This window comes from Embiotoca jacksoni, unplaced genomic scaffold (assembly GCF_022577435.1).
Source record: "Embiotoca jacksoni isolate LCO1_2020_lvr unplaced genomic scaffold, fEmbJac1.0.p SCAF_1, whole genome shotgun sequence".
In the NCBI taxonomy this organism is placed as follows: domain Eukaryota; kingdom Metazoa; phylum Chordata; class Actinopteri; family Embiotocidae; genus Embiotoca; species Embiotoca jacksoni.
In genome coordinates this window covers 9,600,181-9,621,448 of record NW_027185229.1, presented here as the reverse complement: position 1 = coordinate 9,621,448, position 21,268 = coordinate 9,600,181, and the positions used below count along the sequence as shown (strand labels likewise).

General features: G+C 43.9%; 1 protein-coding gene across 5 annotated transcripts; it reads left to right on the top strand.

Moving 5' to 3' along the window:
* The first annotated feature begins 200 nt into the window (after positions 1-200).
* dido1 (death inducer-obliterator 1) lies at positions 201-21,232 on the top strand. Of its 5 annotated transcripts, none has more exons than XM_069154078.1 (17): positions 201-295; positions 1,855-1,949; positions 2,871-2,985; positions 3,226-4,318; positions 5,550-5,970; positions 6,502-6,867; positions 8,944-9,163; positions 12,060-12,609; positions 12,711-12,870; positions 13,034-13,150; positions 13,322-13,483; positions 13,774-13,936; positions 14,047-14,551; positions 14,856-15,003; positions 15,107-15,196; positions 15,316-15,511; positions 16,635-21,232. In XM_069154078.1, exons 3-17 carry the CDS (start codon positions 2,904-2,906, stop codon positions 20,612-20,614), a joined length of 8,253 nt encoding a protein of 2,750 aa, XP_069010179.1. In that variant the 5' UTR covers positions 201-295; positions 1,855-1,949; positions 2,871-2,903; the 3' UTR covers positions 20,615-21,232. The 5 variants fall into 5 exon arrangements, with proteins under 5 accessions (XP_069010179.1, XP_069010261.1, XP_069009921.1 ...); XM_069154160.1 differs by having other exon boundaries at positions 6,499-6,867; positions 13,322-13,435; XM_069153820.1 differs by having other exon boundaries at positions 6,499-6,867.
* The last annotated feature ends 36 nt before the right edge of the window (positions 21,233-21,268 follow it).

The following is a 21,268-nucleotide window of genomic DNA, read 5'->3' as shown; positions in this document are numbered from 1 at the left end:
ACAAGAGCTCGGGCTGATTTGTTTCGTTGAATCGATTCTGGAGCCGTGAATAACCGCTCTTCGTTTAAACACGGCTCGATCTTTAAGCGCCAAAGCCGAGGCCCGCAAATCAAACGAGCCCGGCCGTGTTCTCCGTGTCGGCTCCACTCCCGGCCACCAGGGGCGCTGCAGACACGACGCGTGTTCTTAACCCGTCAGCCATCTGCCGCAGTCAGTTAGCTCCAACGGGAATGGAAAATGGAGGACTGACCGAAGAAAGACCGAGGGGCACATCGTCGGTATTTCTTGCGTGTAGGTGGGTAGAATGCAACCATTTAACGTGTTAGTTGCGTAGTGTTGACTTTTTTTTTGGTGGTACGCGTCCGTGTCGGAGGGTTTGTAGCCGGATGTGTCCGGGCAGGTGTTTGAGGCAAGGTTGGACACGATGCGCGTGACGTTAGCTTAAATTTTTTTTTTTTTTTTTTTTTTTTTTTTTTTTTTGGGTTGTGCACAATTACGCAATTAAAAAGGAGTCCGACCGCTCACGCTGGTTAAAGTGTGCTTTTGCTACCGAATAAATGGTTTCCGCGGTTTTTGTTTCTGGTAGCGGTGTGTTTTATTTTTCGGCCTCGGGGGGGTTGAGTGTGCCGTTAGCTTACCCACGCTCGTTGTGGCTAACACTGTTAGCTCGGCTCGCTGTCTACAAAACGCACGTTTTTGAAACTCTCCGGTTCTTCGTTGTTAAACGACTAAACGACTAAACGACAGCCGGCTCGTGTGAAGGCGCGCTTAACGCTTCGCGAAATGCTTGCTGCGTGTTCCCGGCTTTTTTTCTTTTTTTTTTTAATCCAACGCGTCTTTTTACACGATCAAACGGGGGTTTGGCGGATTTAAGCTGCGGCCATTACTGGTGTCAGGAGGCAGAATCTAATCTACCATTACACGTCTTGTTTTTACAGGATAGTGCGGTTTGTGTGACGATATAATATTTATATATATATATTTACAGCACATTTTTTTTGGACAAAATGCATGTGGTAATTGTCTGCTGTGCGAGTGTGTTTGGGTATTCAGATTAAATCATGCGCAACAAGGCCGTGTGCAGCTCTCTCTCTCTCTCTCTCTCTCTCGGTGTCGAGCATCTGAACGTTACCGGAGACACGTGACGTCACACACCGTCAGAAAGTTGATTGAACGTGTGATTATACACGCCGTGTAATTTAAACCGTGTAACGTTAAATTTGATCTTGGTAACCGGCCCCTCCCACCTTTCTTGGCAACCGTTGCCCCCCTCCCCCCCCCCCTCTCCCTCCCCCGTTCACGTGGCACGGTTTCGTGACAACAGGCACCATTGGAGGAGTCATGTCAATCCCTCGCAGTGTCCTCTTCCTCCCCCTCCCTCCCCCCCCCCCCGTTGCCGTGTGCAAGGCGTCCTCGTGCTTCAATTTAAAAGAAGATGCAAATATTATGAATTCACTCCCGACATAATTGTAGGAGGATGCATTGGACTGTAAGTCGTGTTTAACTTGCTCCCTGTGGTTTCTGACTTACTGTGAATGTCAACAATAGGAACGAGTTTCCTCGTGTGTTTTGCACAGTGAGCACTTGTTCCGCCTTTGTTTTCATATGTAGTTCTTCCACGCATCTGGAGGTGCTCAAAAACAACACTGCAATGCAAATAATGTTTTTGTTTATCATATAAAGTTCAAACTTCAGTTAACTAGTGGAGGAAATGATAAATATTCCAGTTAAGTCCAGAGGATTAGCATTTATTTTGTATCATCTGCTCGAGTCCACAGTGTTGTGTTGTATCTTAGTCCTTCTGTAAAACACGGAGTACTGTGATCATAACTTGTGTTTTCCTCTTTCTGGCAGATCCTTTAATCTTGTACCAAGACTGATGATTACTGATGTGGAGCCTTTGTTTTGTTTGAAGAGGAACTTTGTTACCCATCACTCCTGAACTGCAGGTACAGATACGGGCTTTTTTTCATTACGTGCTCTTATATTAAAGCATAGCATGGTTGGCTCTTCATAATGTAAAGTGAAGTGCATTTTCCTTAATTCTCATAATTCTTTATTCTCATAAATTTGGTTTTAGACTTGTAAATGGATGTTATCATTGAAATGTGTTACTGTGGTTTTCATCCTAATCTTTGACTCGTAGATTTAACAAAAACATAAACGTATATTATCCTGTTCTACCATGGTGAAACATTTTCACTGGTATCCCAGTTGAAATAGCAACACGAGACAATCGAGGGTATGAACGTTATGCGACTATACACCAAAGCTACTCCTTTTTAGTGGAACAGGAAACACTCTTCATTTATCATCATGCTTTCACATTGTAAACAATGCTAGAATTAATAAGTGTTGTGTAACCAACCACACAGATTCAGGATAAAAATCCTTCCTTAGGGATTGTGCTGTTAAAAAAATGTATTCAGAAATTTAATAAATTATATAAATTTATGAAGTTCTACCTTTAGACTTTTTAAAGTGAGCGAAGGCCTTGCAATTTTTTGATCAGGATGAAAAATATGAAGTGGGGCATTGCAGGACTCGACATCTATTTACCTTCAAGCTTATGGTAACTTCTTGTTTCTTGACACGCGTACATATTCGTTATTTGTGTCAGGAGGCTCAATATCTGGGCACGTTTTATTGATCTGGCATCAGAAAAGATTCAAATGATTAAAAAATTACCTGGTGCAAATAAACTCTGTTATATTTAGATTATTGTTTTGGAGTGAATAAAATAGAATCAAGTGTCTCTGAATTTTGTAAAGACATGGAATAGTGCTTCTTGGCACCCCTCAGTAATGTTCATATGATAACCTGAAACATTGACTCATAGTCGGTCTCTTGTGCTTTTCTCTCAACTGTAGACGTTCAGTTTGAAAGTAGTGACTCTGTCGTCTATGGAGGGGAATATGAGCCCTGGGCTCTCTCTAGCTCCTGAGCCAGAGCAGAGCCAGGATCGTATGGATAGCTGCTCTCAAGGTACCTTGAATGAGCTCTTTTCCCTTCATAATACTGCATTAATACTGGGCACAATTGATGTGTCAGGTTATGTAATCAATTTATGTAATTTTTTTAAATAAAGGTAAAATTGTAGGTTAAGCAATTATTTTAAAATTAGATTTTACTCGTATGTATGCCTGATCAGAAAACACTCGGTAGTTTTGTGGCAATGCTGTTGTTTCACTCAGGTGATCACATGCTCTGATTGTTTGTTCACAGACTTTAGAGAAGGAGAGAGCGAGCAGAAGGACCAGTTTCAAACCGAGAGTGAGAATGTGGCCAAAGAGTTGCTAGAGAAGCAAGGTAAATCTTCAAAGGCCAGCAGTGAGTTAAAGAAGACTTGGGGTTTCCGTCGGTCCACCGTCGCAAAGAGAGAGATGCCAGTGGAGGCATCGACCGACAGCCCTGAAAGCCGCTGCCCTGTGCGTCGCAGTGGCAGGCAGCCTAAGCGTACTGACAAACTGGAGGAATTCCTCTTGACTGCGAAAAGAGGAGCAAGGAAGAGCGCCCCTCCTAGTCTGGAAAGTGGAGATCCTCCTTCTCAAACCCCAACCGATGCAGAGACTGCCTCAGAGGCCAGCTTTGATGGCAATGCTGATTGCAAGGCTGCAGAAGACAAAGTAGAGTCACCAGAGAGGAGGACAAGAAGTAGTGCAAGGAAGCAGACACAAAAGAAAACTCAAGGTGGCAGACAGACCAGAGGAAGTGGTGGAGCGGCGGTCAAAGATGAGGGAAGCTCTGAGAATGAGGAGGGCAGTGGGGATGCTGTCAACAAGGATCAGTTAGAGGATAATAGCGTGGAGAAACAAGACGAAAAGAGTAATCCCCGTTGTGAAGATGCAGGGAGCATTAATGCAGCACAGATTCAGCCAGAGTTGGACTCTGAAAAGACTGAGGAGAAGAACGAAAATGGAGATAAAAGTGACACGGTCGAAAATGAGAAGGAGACCGACGAGTACGACGCAGACAAGCCTGCAGCAATGACGTTAAAACGTGGACTACTTCGAACTTATGTCAATAAAACCAAGACGGCTAATAAGAACACTACACCTGCTCCTGCTCCTGCAGGCAAGAGCACCACTCCTGTCAAGAAGGAAATTAATCCAAAAGCTACCCAAAGTGCCGGGAAGACGTGCACATTTCAGACGCAAGAGGACAATGAGGATGATGATGATTATGACGACGAAGACGACGATGATGATGATGACAATGACTCCTCCACGTCCTCATCTTCATCGTCAAGTGAGTCTGACGATGGAGGCTATGACCCCAATGCACTTTACTGCATCTGTCGTCAGAAACACAACAAAAGGTATGTTTCATTTTGATGTGCACTTTGTGTTATCGTCACAGTCAGCAGAGCTTGGCATCTTTTAAAAAGAATTTCAAAACCCCAACTGGTACCTGTGACGTCGGTCCTGATTCCTTAAAAATACCAATACCAATTGTATGAAATCTGTTTTAAGAAAAAGAAAATTCCATTGAACATTATGGTACAAATATTTAGTTTTCAGGCCATGTAGAGGGGAAGAGTGTAACGCAGGTCGTTTTCTGTATCTACTATTTACAGATGTCCTCTAAACATCTCAGATGCAGACGACAATTTACAGATGTTCCCTAAACGCTTCAAATGCATATAATTGTTAGACTCTAGCTAGATGGCGGCTCACAGAAGCCTCCAGTTACTGCAACACGTATAACCCAGATAATTATGTGGCCAAAAGCTATTTAGAAAATGAAGAAATTCACCCAGGTTGAAGCCAAGTGGTTTTATCTAGTTACGTGGACTGCTAAAAAATAGCCTATTTATGATGAACGCTGTATTGGCTCACTGACACAAAACCATATTTGGGGCTGCATGATCTATTGCTATCTGATTTCACAACATAATACAATGTCATTTCTAAATGGCAACAGCTTTGCCATGTTTTCATTAGGGACATAAGCTGCATCAAAATAGGCATTTCTACTTTCTTTTCCAACAAATGACAAGCTGGTGTTACACCACGTGATGCAAAGCAGCAGAAATAGCCAAAGTAAATTAAATATACCCAGTGAGAGGACACTGGCAAAAAAAAAAAAAAAAAAGGTTTTGCAGGTAACGTAAGCGTGAAGTTGATTTTATATTCTGTGTTAGATTCATTAGTCTGTAGCATTTGAGCTAAAACAAGATTGTTCCCTGGAAGCCTAAAATCCAAAGTGGATGTGCCAGTCCTTTATCAGCCACCACCATATGTTTTATTTTCTCATAAATGAGTGTAATAAACATTTGCATTAAATATAAGCGAGAGGAAATTGTGATATAAATTTGAAGCAAAAATGTTTTAATTCTCATCTTATCCAATCTTCAAATGTACAATTTTGGGCTTAACCTCGTATCAAAATGTGCTACTCAACGACAAGGCATTTTTTTTGATGATAGATAATAAAGCTGTGTGTTTAGTGCCATTAAGAATGACGAAAGCTGGTGCCTGGAGCTGAATGACAGTGTAAACACGTTAGGATTTGCTCATTGATGATCTGCCTTCTCGTCTGCTCACTAGGTTCATGATCTGCTGCGACCGCTGTGAGGAGTGGTTCCACGGGGACTGTGTGGGCATCACTGAGGCCCGTGGGCGCCTGATGGAGAGAAACGGGGAAGACTACATCTGCCCCAACTGCACCGCCAAGAAAAACCAGGTGGTCAGGCCTGCTAAATCTATCCTCTCTTCGAGTACCGAGATCGGGAAGCCCAGAGTTTTTTTGATCAATACTACTTCTGCCGTGACCTTTTCTACAACCGCTGAGAAAGCTAACACCAGTGGACTGGACTCCAGTCTGTCGGCCGTTCAGGCTCTGGGAGCGCCTCAGTCCTCCACATCTCCAGGAACTGAAGAGAAAGGAACAGAGGACATGGGCATCAAAGGCAGGATAGAGAAGGCTACAAATCCAACTGGGAAAAAGAAGATCAAGATCTTTCAGCCGGTAGGTCCTTGCAACAGATATAAACTTCCAACAGTTTCCAGACATTGATTCATTATTTGATGGCGTGCACATGTACGTCTGTCGTGAAGTACTATATAATGCATGTCAAGTGCTGTCCCGATAAATACTATGATGCCATGGTAAATGATTTAATTCCCTATTTTACGCTATCAAGCCATTATCCCAACTGTTTTGGTGTTTTGAGTCTGCATAGCTGGTGAACCCTTTCTTAAATAATGCACTACTACGAGTAGATGCCGGTGGCTCCACATCTGCTCTATTCTTGACATTCTGACATTTCAATCTTTGTGAACAAACAAATGTGTTTAAAGGCAAAAAGGCAGCCCACCACAACCTGAAACTGAAAACTTAAAATCATTTTACAAAAATGTTTACCTATCACCTTTGCTATCAATAAAATGAAATATAAATTCTGAATGCAGTTCAGCATTTTGACATTGTTAGAATTGTAAGCAGAATGTCCTTAACCATTGTTAGCTGTTAATATGATTTTGTACTGACTTGAAGCAGGCAGCACAGCAGACAGCTGAACCAAAGGCAGACCAGAAGGCCACACCAACTGTGGAAAAGAAGGCGGCGTCCACAGCAGAGCAGAAAGCCCAACCAGACACCGATCAGAAGGTCGCATCAAACGTGGAGGTGAAAACAACAGTGGAAGGGCCAGACGACAAGACCAGGCAGAAGGCTGAGGAGGATTCTTCTTTTCCCAAATGTATCGGGCCCGGCTGTGAGAACAACGCCCAGCCAGACTCTGTCTACTGTGGAAATGACTGCATCCTGAAACACGCCGCTGCCGCCATGAAGTCCATCACTGATGTCAAAGAGCCTAAGCAGAAGGACAAGGCCAAGACTCAGAAAAACAAGTCCACACCAAAGGTAACGAGGTCTGCCTGAAACGATGTTGTTTGCTTGTCCTAAAGTGGTAACGGAAATGCCTTTCATCTCATAAGTTGTTCAGGGTAGCCCACATTATGTCACTAATAGCAAAGGAAAGCATTTTCTTAGATGCACATCAGTCATAGATATTAGACATTTGATCTCGTGTTGAGACCACGTTTGATAAATTATTACGGTGCTTTTTGTTGTTTGCTGAATGATTTGTTTTCTTGCTGGCTTCAGTCACAATGAATATTCAGGTTTTGATATGAGTATTGAAGACTAGTACTTTACTATCCTGTCTCTGAAATCCACTTACCCAACTATTTTTATAGTAATATTTGGTGTTGAAAAAAAAAAAAAAAAAAAGCCAAAATCCGAATATATTATTTTTCTTGGCAGAGTTGAGTTTCTTTGCTTTGACTACACCCTCTGCATTTTAAATTTATGAGAAGGCAAATATTGTCCTGATTTAAAATATTTAGAAGGCTTTGTTGTTACTCTAAACTCTTTGGAAGTGAAATTTCTGAAATGGTAACGGTCAGCTGCTTTGTTCTGATTTCAGAGATGTTGATTTTTAAGTGCCTGTCTGAATAAGCAACTTGAATCGGTTTGTCATTGACACCAGTTGATTGTGCAATACCAAACTGGGACTCGTCTGTTCCAATTTAACTTGGTGCAAACCTCCTTACCGCTGGCCAATGAGTGTTGGGATGTGGGTGTATTGGCTTCTTGGTTTTGGAAATTTGCAGAAGATGGGCAACGCAGACGCCCTATATCCGACGTCAGGGAGTTGTGGTGGCAGAAGGATTCCACGGCTAGCTGACCTTCCGACTCCGAGTTGGGGGAAAGTATAGATCCTGTTGAGCCATTCCTTCTGGGTCGTGACACGGACAAATCAGCTGCATGCAGATTCAACTGTAAAGTGTTCAACTGTCGAGCATTTATTTAGACACTTGGAATTTCTGAGGTTTATAGGCTACAATAAGGCCACTAATGTTTTTCACCCTGAGTGTTTATGTGGTTACTTCTATGCAGAAAACACTACAGATGCAATGCTATAGGAATGATGGCTAGTAATAAAAGTAATGTGTAAATGATTGACTCTTTAACCTTTATCTATAAAACATTTTGGTTACAGTGTTGGTATGCATTTGAAAGGTTTTTACACAGTCACACAAATCTAGTGTTATTCACACTAGTAGTTGCACTTCAGAGTGCAGAACCCCTTAAGTTTAAACATTTATAGTTTGGGCTGTAAAATAAATGGACAGTATTCTTGCTTTTTATCTTTTGTATAGTGTAAATTTGTACTTTTGTTCTGTTATTTATTAGCTGTATATATAAACACAGTTTTACCACTGCAACAATACAAGTATCAGTCATGATAATATGTTGCACTTAGAAGTGATTGGTTGTTTCTTGTAAACTTGGCCTCTTTAAAAAACAAATAATAATAATAATCCTGTTGTCTCATTACTTTGAGAACTCAGATGGGATTTGTGATATTAAATCCTGGACGGCTGAGGGAGCGAGTAAACAAAAGTGACATAACTTGCACTGAAAGCATTGTGATCGTTCATCGTGTTCAGTGAAACAATCTTCATCAGTACGACTTGATGAAAGCCTGACAGTGTTGAACTTGCTTTGTAACGCAGACCCTTAAAGGCGGCGCCAGAAATTACGTTATTGGCTCACAAGTTCACAACAGTGAAATGTACATGCTAAGAATAGTTTGTTACGAAGCGTACATTTTTCATAGAAATATGTCCAGGTTTATAGAAGCGTAGATACTTTGTGCAGAGTAATAGAAAAGCCATCTGATCCTGGAGAAATGCCATGGATCTCTTTGAATTATTAACTGTACATTGTGTACAATGCCTCAAAAGGGAGAGCAGACCAAAGACTGTAAGAGGTATTGATTTTGATTACCACGGGCTGATGTTCCTAATATTTGGTAGTAGCTCTTACTAGGACTTTGTTCTTGAAGCACTTCTGTATTTTCATGCATTGTTAATCGAACAAAACTCCCCGAGATGCCAAAATGCTTCAATGTGTTTCCTCTCGTCCACCCAGAGAAGTGGTGCTGGTGGAAAGAAAGGGCCGAAGACGACGCAGGAGGAGTCGGACAGCGAGGAAGACCACAGTCCTGATCCGGATGAGGACGATGAAGATGAGCATGCTGAGGAACACCCACCCCCGCCGGCCACTGCGTCCTGGTCCAGTGACCATAATTACATTGCAGTAACACCAGAAAAGACTACACCCATATCACCAACAGTGTTAAGCAAAAAGTGTATGTATCTCTTTGAAGGTCTTGGGCTGTTGTTGAAACCACATTGTTGTTTTTTCATTATAAATGTGGTTCCTGTCATGTTAACCTCATTTAGAAATGATCCATCCATTTGGGAAGGAACATGATGAACTCATCTGTGCAGTAGACTTCTTCATGATTTACAAGGGTTTGTGATTGCCATAATGTAAAGATTTTGTTACTCAATGAAATGTTGGCAGCTGTGAAACAGGTAAGTGTCCTTCCTGGCTGTTGGTAAGTAAGTTATTGAATTATGAGTAGTGGCACTGCTCAGATTGCACACATTTACATTAACTTCTGTGGCTCTGGAGGAGCTTTCCAAAGCCTGACAGGCCAACCCTGATGATGCCATCCAGGTTACCTCGGCTGAAAATTGGAGACTTAAAATTCATCAAAGAAAGCCTGCCCTTTAAATTGGAGTCAGCAGTTTGTAAGATGTCAACATGTATAGGGGTCTAACAAATGAAGCTGATTTATTACAGGAAAGGCAGCGTTTCTGGAATGGGACCGTTTCTGGAGTGTGGATGCCTCCGCTGCATCGATTTTAATCCTCATTTTTTTTTTGATACAACTCTTGTCGGTCCATTTGTTTCTGCTGGAGTACCCCTTTTGAATACCTCATGGTTAAATTGCAGCGCTGTTTATAAAACCTATGAAGGAGTGTGGTAGACACAAAGGAGGGCAATAATCTTCAATTCAGAGCTCCATGCCAGGTCGTGTATGGACATGATGAATGGATGGGCTTTGTGTGTGTGTGTGTGTGTGTGTGTGTATATATGTGTGTGTATATATATATATGTGTGTGTGTGTGTGTATGAATGCTTGTGCGTATGGAGTGAGAATTGCCTGTACAAGCTTCTCCACTTCCTGGGTTCTTCACCTCAGCTGTTGGTCCCCAAAAGGTCCTTCCCTAACCTTTCTCCAGCAGGTAGGTGTTTTAGTAGTCCCCCATGTTAATATGAACCTATGAAAATGGGTCATACTTAGCTGGTTATATCAGCTGTTAAACACAGCCTTGTTTTTTTCCCTGCCCATAAATTTGTGGGTAACAGGCTGGGGTTTACTTTTTCAAAGTTTTTGATTCATATTGAATATGATGCATCACTGCTCGTGGGAAAACTGGCTTTAAAATAAAAGGTGATAAACTGATTTTTGGATGCCTCGAATGATTATGTGAGCAGTGTTGGCTTGCTGTAGGATATCCTAACCAGTTGATTCAGACAAGCATGTACAACTGTTTGATCTACACACACTATGAAGACGTGATGCTGGAGAGCCTCTCAGAGGGTGAACAGCTGGATAAGAAAACCTCTGCGATGAAGACCAGACCACCTGGAAAGATGCAGTGAAGTTCAGGAAGGTCACAGTAGAAGATGAAAACTGAAGACCTGGGATGAGCGCACAGACGAGAAGCGGAAGAAGAATCTTTCGAATTTTTTTTTTTTTCCCCCCCACACATTTGGCACCAGAGATCCGATACATATTAAGGGGAACACTTAGTTGTGGACATTTTGATTTTCTTTCAGCTCTTTTATAAACAGCTCACTGAAGGAATTTTATTATCTGATAGCATAGCAAGTGCTAATGTTATTTAAAACACCCTGTCAGTTGAGATCAGTGTGGCCACTGATGGTGGTTTCATCACCAAAGGCAAATTCTAGCTCATTGATTTCCTCGTTCATAGTCCTCATTTTGCAGAGTGATATTTTGACTTGTGTGACAACTTATTGATCTGTACTGAATGGTAGTTTGGTGGCTTTGGGTCTCAATACTGTTGATCTGCACATATTTATTTTGTTAATACATTTAGTGGGTGAAAATTGTGTCCTGTGGGCTTAATGTTCATGCTAATGCAGCTTTAAGATGAAAAAGCTCGAGCATCTGCAGGTGATGGTGTGAGGAGAGATTTGACAAATAGGGAGGGTATTGCCATATTAGTTGTGGTTGAAATTGGTAGACGTATGTCTCCTTTTGTATTTCTATGTGACTGTTGAAGGCTTTGACCTGATGCATTTTTTATGTGTTCCTGCGTAACCTTTTTAAGTGAAAGAGCCAGGAGTGAAATTTACGCCTAGTTGACTTTAGGGGTCAGAGTTCATCCTTTTATCAACTGTTGATAGTGTTTGTAGCTGACCGTGACATTTACACATTTTTATATTTCCAGTTCTAGGATTAGTCGATTATCCTCCGTAAAATTATTTATTATTCACTTAATTCTGGCTAATTCTGTGAAAGCGGTGTCATTTTCCATGTAGGCCTCTGTAAGCAGTGACACATGGTACATTATTATAGTCAGTGGATAACTGGTTGAGACTGCTTGTCTGTTTGCTTTAGTCCTTTTTAGTAACTGCTGCTTGGAGGTGCGCAAGTTTACAACAACTTGCTTCTACTTTAATCGGTTCTTTATCTCCTATATGGATATTGAGTGTCAGTCTAGATTATGTGCAGATATTTATTAGCTCCTTTGCATTAACATTTTTCAGAAGGGCCTGCTTGAACAGCACCATGTATCTGCTGTCGCTGCTACAAATAAAGAGGGACTATTTATCTGCTCCACTGTCAATTTGGTGTTTATTTCAAAAGTTTTTTAGAATGTGTGCACACAAATGATTGATTGTGTCTTATGACGTGTTTAAAAAAAAAAAAGTTACTTCTTTTTGAAATTTTGTGATTTGAGTTTTATCAGCAGTGAATTTGATTGTTGTCTTGGATTAATGGCCATTTTACACAGCTTTGGAATTGCTCATTTGTGGTTCTTTTGAGGATTGTAACTATTTTTGCAATTGAGCAAAAATACTGCCACAATGGTTATTGGGTCTACTGATGATGAAAATAATGCAATATTTTAAAATATTGGATGTTGTTCTTGGTTTTGCAGCCATTCCAAAAGAAGAGAAGCAAAGTGAAAAGGAACAGAAGGAAAAGGAACCAGCCCCAACTCCTGAGAAATCCTCCTCAGCCTCGTCAACACCAAGCAAAGGAAAAAAGAAGTCTCCGTCGACTAAAGCAGCCAAGGTTTCCTCAAAGGGCAAGAAGCTTTCTCCTCAAGTTGCCAGCTCAAAGTCATCCAAGAAGCCTGCGACAACCCTGACTAAAACTGCGGCAAAGTCCAAGAAACCGCCCGTCAAAGCTCCGTCTCCCTTCCCTCCGGGTCCCATCCATGTCACGGGGGCGCTGAGGGTCACTAAGTCGAACTTCACCATTCCCAAGAAGCAGCCTCAACAAAAAGACTCCAGTTCCCGCAGTCAGTCCTCCTCATCCTCCAGAGTCCCATCATCTTCGGTTCCTTCAGCTCCTACCAGCCACTCTTCGTCTTCCAGACCTCCACATCCAGCTGTTCCAGCAACTACTCCTCCCTTTCCGCCGCCACACAACAACCAGATGAGAAAGAACATCCGTCGCTCACTGACGGACATCCTCTTTAAGAGGTGAGTGTCCCACAAAGCCCAGTTCGGGATAGTTTTGTTTCTAAAATGCTTTAAAGTGATTTATCAGATGTTGATATTTTTGTTGTGTTTGTTGTCGCCAGGGTGAGTGACAGTGACGATCTGAAAATGCCAGAGTCAGAGGTGGCAAGGCTTTCAGTGGCCATTGAGAAGGAGATGTTTAACCTCTGCCTTAGCACTGATAGCAAGTACAAGAACAAATACAGATCCCTCATGTTCAACCTGAAAGATCCGAAGAACAAAGTGAGTCAACATAAACATGTTTGCACTTGATTTTCAGTCATTTTTTTCTTGAGAAGAGCTGTGAATGTAAATTGAATGCCTGCAGCCTGGAAAGCTGTAGTTCTGTGATTTTTTTTTTTACATGATTTCCCTCATGTTGAGATGTGCGGTGTGTTTGTCTCAGGGTTTGTTTTACAGGGTGGTGGGTGGAGAGGTTACTCCATTCAGACTGGTGAGACTAAGTGCTGAAGAGATGCTTTCCAAAGAGATATCTGAGTGGAGGAAACCTGATGCTTCTGAGGTAATTGTTCTTTTAACAAAACATTGTTGAGGCTCATAGAGGTCCCTGTTGGCCTTAACTGTAATAATAATAATAATAATAATTTAAAAAAAAAAAGAAGTATATTTTGTTCAATTTAATTAAACTATTTGCTACTATTTTATTATACTATTGATACAATTGTATCCGCAGGCTCAGTCTCCCAGTGCAAGATCCCATTCAGGGCACTCCAGACTGGGCAACAGGCATGACTTTAGCTCCCATAGTATGGATATGGATGACGCGCCACCGACATCTGATGCAGATGTACGTATGTCTGCCAACACTACATCTTCTCGCTTGGCTTCTGCTATAGTAAGTGTTGGCAAGCTGCTCTGCTATTCCTTTCACACTTTCTTTTCACTTTGCATGATGCTCTTTTTGCACAAACTGTCAAAACTAGCCAAGCAGATACATTAGATAAAGTATTACAAGTTAGTTGGCACGCCAACTGTCCTGTTCTTCACTGAGACTTTTTCTTTTCCTACGCTTTATCTGCATTGCACTAAATGCAGTGATCTACATGAGAGTAATCAAAAATTGTGGTCGTTACGTGAGTGATTGCCATCGGTTCCAGTTGACTGAGATCTTTTGTGTGTCATCAGGACCAAGATGAGTCGGGCTCCACTCCTTCAGCTTCAGCTCAGTCCTCTGCCGTTGATGGGAACAATGGCAGCAGCATGCCAGACATTTTTAGTAACATGCTCAAAGACACCACTTCTGAACACAGGACTCATCTCTTTGACCTTAACTGTAAAATATGCACAGGTAAATAAAAGACTGACATTAAGTGTCAGGGTAATACTCTCCTAATGGATTAAGCATGAATGTTATACCTCAGATTATTGTATTCATGTGTTTTAAATCTTGCCCTTCAGGTCAGAAGACAGAAGATGAGCCTGCAGCAAAAAAAGCCAAACTTGCCAAAAAGCCTGAAACTAAGCTACCCCGGCAAGAGTCATTTTCGTCCAGGTCAGGGGACGTCTCTCCTGGCGGCCAACCACCGGTGTCCGCAGCCTACCAGCACCAAGATCCTTTAACCTACCAACACCCGGCCCCTCCGTCCTACCAGTCCAACGTGGAGCCAGCTGTTCCAGACTCGCATCAGGAGGATCTTAACATGATGGCACCTCCAGCCCAGACCACTGTACCCGTCACCCCCACTGTGTCCTCTGTCAGCATCACCCGCAGAGACCCTCGCATGGCCAGGCACAACACCGGGGTGACTGTTACCCACGCTGTTCTCGAAAAACCCACCAGTAACACGTCAGAACTGCTCCCATCTCCTCTTTCTGCTCCCGTTGAGGTTGGACCTAAAGCACCACTGCCGATGCCTCCAGCTCCGCCGCCCTCAGTGGCTGCGCCCAAGCCGTCGAAAACAAGGTGCTCAATCTCATCCAGTTTACTTAAATTACCAAATAACAAGGGTGTTACAAAATTCCTAATGTATTAGCATTGATGTATTACTAAAATATTTAGTATGTTGTCTGATAATATTACACAAGAGTAACATGATTTGTAACAGCGGTGGTAATGCTGAAGTATAGTCAGACGGTACAGGGCTGCTGCTCTGTTCTTGAAGGACAGCTGTGCATTTGTCAAACCGTGTACGCAATTTAAACTGACATGTCATGAAAACGAATTGCTAGAAAACCTGTCTAAAAGGAAGATGGTTTTGGTTTTACAGTACATCCGAGCCTCCTCCCGAGGGGGAAACTGCAATCTTTCTCCACAGTCAAGAGAAGATTTGGAAAGGATTCATCAACATGCAGTCAGTTGCTAAGTTTGTGACCAAGGCTTACCTGGTCTCAGGATCCTTTGAATACCTGAAAGAGGTAATTTGATATTGATATTAAAGCTGGTCATTTTTGAATGTAACACCTTTTTCCATACATATAAACTAAAAGCATCGTATATAAGTGTGTCAATGTTGTGCAGGATTTGCCAGACACCATTCATGTCGGAGGCCGGATATCTCCAAGCACAGTGTGGGACTATGTCGGGAAGCTGAAAACTTCGCTCTCTAAGGTTTGTTAGCGCAAAGATGAACTTCTAGGAAAGGTGGATATTTTAAAAAATAGCCTTGCGTTGCTTATATGCTGTTTTTTTTTTTTTTTCTCCGTTTTTCTTTTTTTTTCCCCTCACAGGAGCTGTGTCTGATCCGTTTCCATCCAGCCACAGAGGAAGAGGAGGTGGCATATGTCTCTCTTTTCTCTTACTTTAGCAGCAGAAAACGATTTGGTGTGGTGGCTAACAACAACCGTCGGATCAAAGACCTCTATCTCATCCCACTGGGCTCAAAGGACCCGTTACCCTCCAAACTATTACCGTTTGATGGGCCAGGTAAGCGTTTAGAGGAGTACACACATATATCTTTGCGATTACTGCAGTGCTATTTCACATATCTTGGGTGTTTCCCCTGTTAAATTGTGTTGTTGTTTTTTTTTGTCTCTACATATGGTGAGTATGTTGAAGTGTGACATTTTTGCTCAGGTTGAAATGAGAGCTTGTTTAATTTTTCAGTTTGTACTGTAGAGGGCGCTCACACTCCTTGTTGAGACTCCCTGGAAAACACATCTGCATGTAACAGCAACTGTGATCTCTTCTGTGTATCTGACTTTGTATCACACATTTCTAATAAAGGAAATTTGCATCGCAGGTTGATGCCATTTCAGGCCAGTCTCAGCCTGTTGTTTCTTAAGACTTGGCTTAATATAAACATTATTAAATACATGTACATATAATCAACACATTTCTTTACATTACAGGTAAGTCGTCAGACACTTTGTGTTAACCTGCTCTTAATTCAGTAACGTATTGCATCACTGGAATAAACCCCAAATTGTCTTTAATGTGTCCTCATAAATGAAGAATCAGCACTTAAAATAAACTTTACAAACAGTTTGACAGGACCACAGGACGAAATGCAGCAGTGGAAAGTAAAAAGGCTCAAATATCAGTAGACCTACTTTTGCATATTGGGCCTCAGAGAGATTATTAGATCAGGTTTTCTTTGTATTAAAAGAGTGACTTCAGAAAAATACAAAACTCATCTTGAATGTGCCATACTTCTGTTAACAGAAACCAAATTTCTATAGTTTAATGTATTTACCAAATTATGGAATACATATCTATGTCACAGTTTTATACCTATCTTGGTTATACCTGGCATCCAGAAATGACTTTAATCACTAGCACAAACTGCTAGCAATTGTCAACAGGTTTAACAGTTGCAAGGAAGGAAACTGAATACTTTTGAGAGAACTTTGGTTTAAAGTTCTTTCCATCTAAACCATCAAAAATGTTAAGCTCTCATTTCACCTGCTTTTCTTTCATTTTGTCCTTGTGAATACTTGTACCCAATTAAACTTCTGATTTGATCAGATTTATTGAAAGAATGGCAGTCTATTTTGTAAAATTACGCCACTGAGTGTTTTCCAACTTTCCTGTTTTGTTTGTTTCACAGGGCTTGAACCAGCTCGTCCCAACCTTCTCCTGGGGCTGCTGATCTGCCAGAAGGACAAAAAGCGCGCCGGCGCTCCGTTAGAAACCGAAGACAAACGGTCCAAGATTCAAACCAAAGATGCAGATGAAACTGGCCTCCCAAAACCCCCTCCTCCCTCAGTCAGATCAGAGAGAAACACACGACAGAATCTTGAAATCCCCTTCAGCACAACTCCCCCAGGGTCACCTCTGACTAGCTCCTCTGAGACCTCCAGCAGCACTGTGACCACTTCCTCCGTTCTTTCCTTCTTATCCTCTGTCAAAACTCCATCCACAGCCTCTGGCCAAGACTCCCCGTCGTCATCCGGCTCTGGTGCTCCCTCTGCAGGAGGTGCCACTCCTCTTCAGACCATTCTCAAGAGTCTTTTTGGGAAGAAAAAGCACGACTCCGAAGCTTCCAACTCTCCGTCTGATCAAGGTGGGGAACTCTCTATCCCGACTGCCACAATGCTCGACCCCATTGTGCAGCAGTTTGCACAGATTTCTAAAGAGACACCGGTGGAGGACGATGAAGATGACCGACCGTATGACCCAGAGGAAGAGTATGACCCCAGTAGGGGCTATAATGTGCCCAAGAAGTCTGTTGAGGTAGTGAGCAAACCTGAACTCCCGAAGCAGCCCGAGGTGGAAGGGAGTGACGCTGATGATGTGGCGTATGACCCAGAGGATGACTCTATATTTGAAGAGGTGAAAACCTCAGTGCCGGGTCAAGCTAAGGCTGCACCTGAAAGTATGACTGATCCACAAAAGATCCTGGAGAGCCTTAAACAGATAGGGGATCAGACCTCGCAGAAACAGGAGGAGTCATCCACAGGGACACCTGGCGCCTCTTTGACTCTTCCAGACGCACTCTTATCTCAACCTACTAAGTCACTTTTGGCCAATAGTCAGATACTACAGCTTGGCAAAAAGGTTGAAGAACTAGTGAAGTCATCATCAGGCGCACCCTTGATCAACCAGAGAAGAGATCCCAGACAGAGCAGGGATCCTCGCCAGGCCGTCGGCGGCAGGAAGCTGTCCGAGGAACTTGAGGAGAAAGAGGAGCCGGATCCTGTTCCTCCCTCGCAGCCTGTGGAGCAAGAGCCACAGCCGCCTGAAACTACTGGAGTCACTGACTCCTCACAAGACCCTGAGACATCGCCGCCTCAAGAGGAGGTGAAAAGTGAGCCGCTACTCTTCATGGAGTCAGACAAGGCAGAGGTGTCAATTCCTTTATTAGGAGAGGAGGTGGAACCTGATATGGAGGTCAACTACATGGATGAGAAAGAGCTGAAAACTGAGGAAGCTGAAGCAGAGATGGACAAGTACAGTATGTGGCCAAATGCTGCCAGTATTTTAAAAGCTAGCGAGGACTCTGAGTATGAGGAGAATAGCCAGGATACACCAACTAGCTATTATAATGAACCTGCAAACACATCCACATTAGCCTCCACAATACCAGTACTTACCCAGAGCACAACAATAGATGACACTCACATGCCGCATCACATGTCAGTGTCAGGCTTCGATAGTGAGTACAGACCTCCAGCTGACATTCCCCCACAATCCAACTTCCCCCCTCCCCATTCCATGCAGGGACAGAACCTGCTAATGAGGCCTCCACCCGTCTCTATGCTACCACCGATGCAGGGTCTACCTCCAATGTCAGGCCCTCCTCCCATGCAGGGCCCCCCTCCACCCATGCACGTTCCTCTCCCTGTACGCGGTCCTCCCCCCATGCAAGACAGCAGTCAGCAGTATGTTCCACCTCCATCTTCATACCCTCCCTATCAGAACCAGTGGCCAAGCACCCAGCAACCGCAGCAGCAGCAGCCACCTCCCAGACCACCACCTCAGAATATCATGCCACTCAGAGGGCCACCACCACCGTTCCCTCCAATGACCCAGAGAGGCCCTCCTCCTCAAATTTTTGATCCTTCCATTCCCCCTCAGCACATTGGACAGCAGGCCCCCCCTCTAGGTCTTCCCCTACCTCCTACTTTCGATGGGCAGAGTAGCTTACCTCCACCAAGATTCACCAGTCCTCCACCACCTTTTAATTTCCCTGCAAACCGAGGTCCTCCTCCACCTTTCGCAGCACCACCACTTGCTCACTTTGATAACAGGCTCCCTCCTCCAGCCCTCTATCAGGGGCCCAGAGGTCCTCTTCCATCTCAGTATAGTGACCATGGGCCTCAACCCCCGATGGTGGACCAACTTCGAAGACCTGCAGAGCAGTACAACAAAGACACTGCCAACACCTCTTTTAAGTTAAATGTGGACCAGCTTCCAAACACACTCCATATTTTTAAAGATAATCAGGGCCCTCCATCTGGTCCGGCCTACAGAGGACCTCCAGCTAACCAATATGAGGACAGAAGAGGTCCACCTTCAAGTGGGGACGTGAGCGGACAACTCTTCAGTCCACATAACCAGTTTGGTGGCTCCAGACCACCATCCTCACCACCCCACCGAAGATCTTTTGATGAGCACCGAGGTCCTCCACCTCAGGAAAGTAGACCCCACCTGTCTCAGCCTTTTGGAGGATCAGAGCGGTACCTCTTTGATAGACACTCAGATGAGCTCAGACCTGTTCGCCACAGCGGACCGCTGCTGCCAACCCCACCAGAGGCTCCTCTAGGTCCTCCAGTTCGCATGGGAGCCCACAGCCCAGACCTGCACAGGGATGACCACTGGCGCCGTCTTTCTCCTGAAATGAGGAGGAGGAGCAGCACCACCCGTGAGGACGCAGAACCGCGCAGCGGAGATCGTTTCAGTCGCTTCGAAGGAGTACACCGAGAACTTTGCCCTGTTTCCATGCAACCCTCTGAGGAGAGACCGAGGGACCTTTCTGAGGACCGCCGGAGGGAAAGAGAGAGGGATCTCCCTCATGGTGGCAGGCCCGCATGGGACAGGGGCCTAGGAAAGCGGTGGAGCCGAGAGCGGGAGTGGGACAGAGGCAGAGAAAGGGACCGGGATCAGGACCGCAACCGCGAAAGGGACCGGGATCAGGACCGCAACCGCGAAAGGGACCGGGATCAGGAGCGTACCCGCGAAAGGGACCGGGATCAGGAGCGTACCCGAGAAAAGGACCGGGATCAGGAGCGTACCCGAGAAAAGGACCGGGATCAGGAGCGTACCCGCGAAAGAGACCGGGACCAGGAGCGTACCCGAGAAAAGGACCGGGATCAGGAGCGTACCCGAGAAAAGGACCGGGATCAGGAGCGTACCCGAGAAAAAGACCGGGATCAGGAGCGTACCAGAGAAAAAGACCGGGATCAGGAGCGTCCCCGAGAAAAAGACCGGGATCAGGAGCGTACCCGAGAAAAGGACCGGGATCAGGAGCGTACCCGAGAAAAGGACCGGGATCAGGAGCGTACCCGAGAAAAAGACCGGGATCAGGAGCGTACCCGAGAAAAAGACCGGGACCAGGAGCGTACCCGAGAAAAAGACCGGGACCAGGAGCGTACCCGAGAAAAGGACCGGGATCAGGAGCGTACCCGAGAAAAGGACCGGGACCAGGAGCGTACCCGAGAAAAGGACCGGGATCAGGAGCGTAGCCGAGAAAGAGACCGCAGCAGAGGGAGGGAGGGTGAGAGGCCCAAGGAGACAGAGGGAGAGAGACAAAGGGATCAAGACACAGACAAGAGGAGAGATCGAGACAGGGAACGGGAAAGAGACAGAGCCAGAGATTCTGACCGCAGGGACCATGACCGGGACAGGGTGAGAAACCGGGACAGAGAGCGAGACCGTGAGCGAGACCGGAGACGGGACAGATCCAGAAGCAGAGAGCGAGACCGTGGGAAAGACCGGGGTAGGGACAGAGACAGGGAGAAGGACAGAGATAAAGATCGTCGGGAAAAGAGCAGAAGCAGGGAAAAGAAAGAGGACAAAAAGGACAGTAAACACAATACACCCAAGGAGAATGATAAAACTGCTGAAAATGACAAAAACGCTTCCTAGACTCTGTTTGATGGACGTCCCTTTACGGTGGTGAGACTCTTTCACTACTTGAAAACATCCCTGTAAATGTAGATGAGCAGTATTTCGTTATTTCCAGTTGTGATCTACCAGAAAAAAAAATATTTGAAAAGGTTTGTATTCTCTTTGTCAGTTAAAAGTTTCTAAGTTTGTTTTATTACATTTGAAAAGCAAAAAAAAACGAAAGGCCATCTAAGTTGCTTGTGTACAAAATGTATTAAGAAGAATGGTGAGTCCTATCACATGCATCTTTCTCATGTCAAAGCGTTTTTTTTTTTTTTTTTTTTTTTTTTTTTAAAGAAATCAATAATGTAACCGATTAACACCATTTTCAATATGTAAATATGAATGTATTTGTGTAAATACTGATGTTTTTAATCATACTTTTATAAGTAGAGAAGATAAAAGCCATATATCTGAGACGGATAATGTGAAGGTTAAGGCTACACTGTTGAGACACAAATGTTGGTTTATATGTTCAGCAGCTTTGAACAGAAAGGCTTCAGTGAATATACAGTATACAGTAAACACCTCATAAATGGTGTGACATGTCCTGATTTTGTTTCAGCTCAATGAATTAAAACCTGTTTGATGAAAGTAGTTTGGCTCTATTATACATGTTTTTTTTTGCTGTGT

What these genes read in the sequence shown, in the direction of transcription:
- dido1 (XM_069153820.1), top strand. Translation starts at nt 2,904, where the DNA reads ATGGAGGGGAATATGAGCCCTGGGCTCTCTCTAGCTCCTGAGCCAGAG. An exon ending in TAACTGTAAAATATGCACAG is followed by an intron (nt 13,937 to 14,046) that starts GTAAATAAAAGA and finishes CTTGCCCTTCAG; the next exon opens with GTCAGAAGACAGAAGATGAG. An exon ending in TGAAAACTTCGCTCTCTAAG is followed by an intron (nt 15,197 to 15,315) that starts GTTTGTTAGCGC and finishes TTCCCCTCACAG; the next exon opens with GAGCTGTGTCTGATCCGTTT.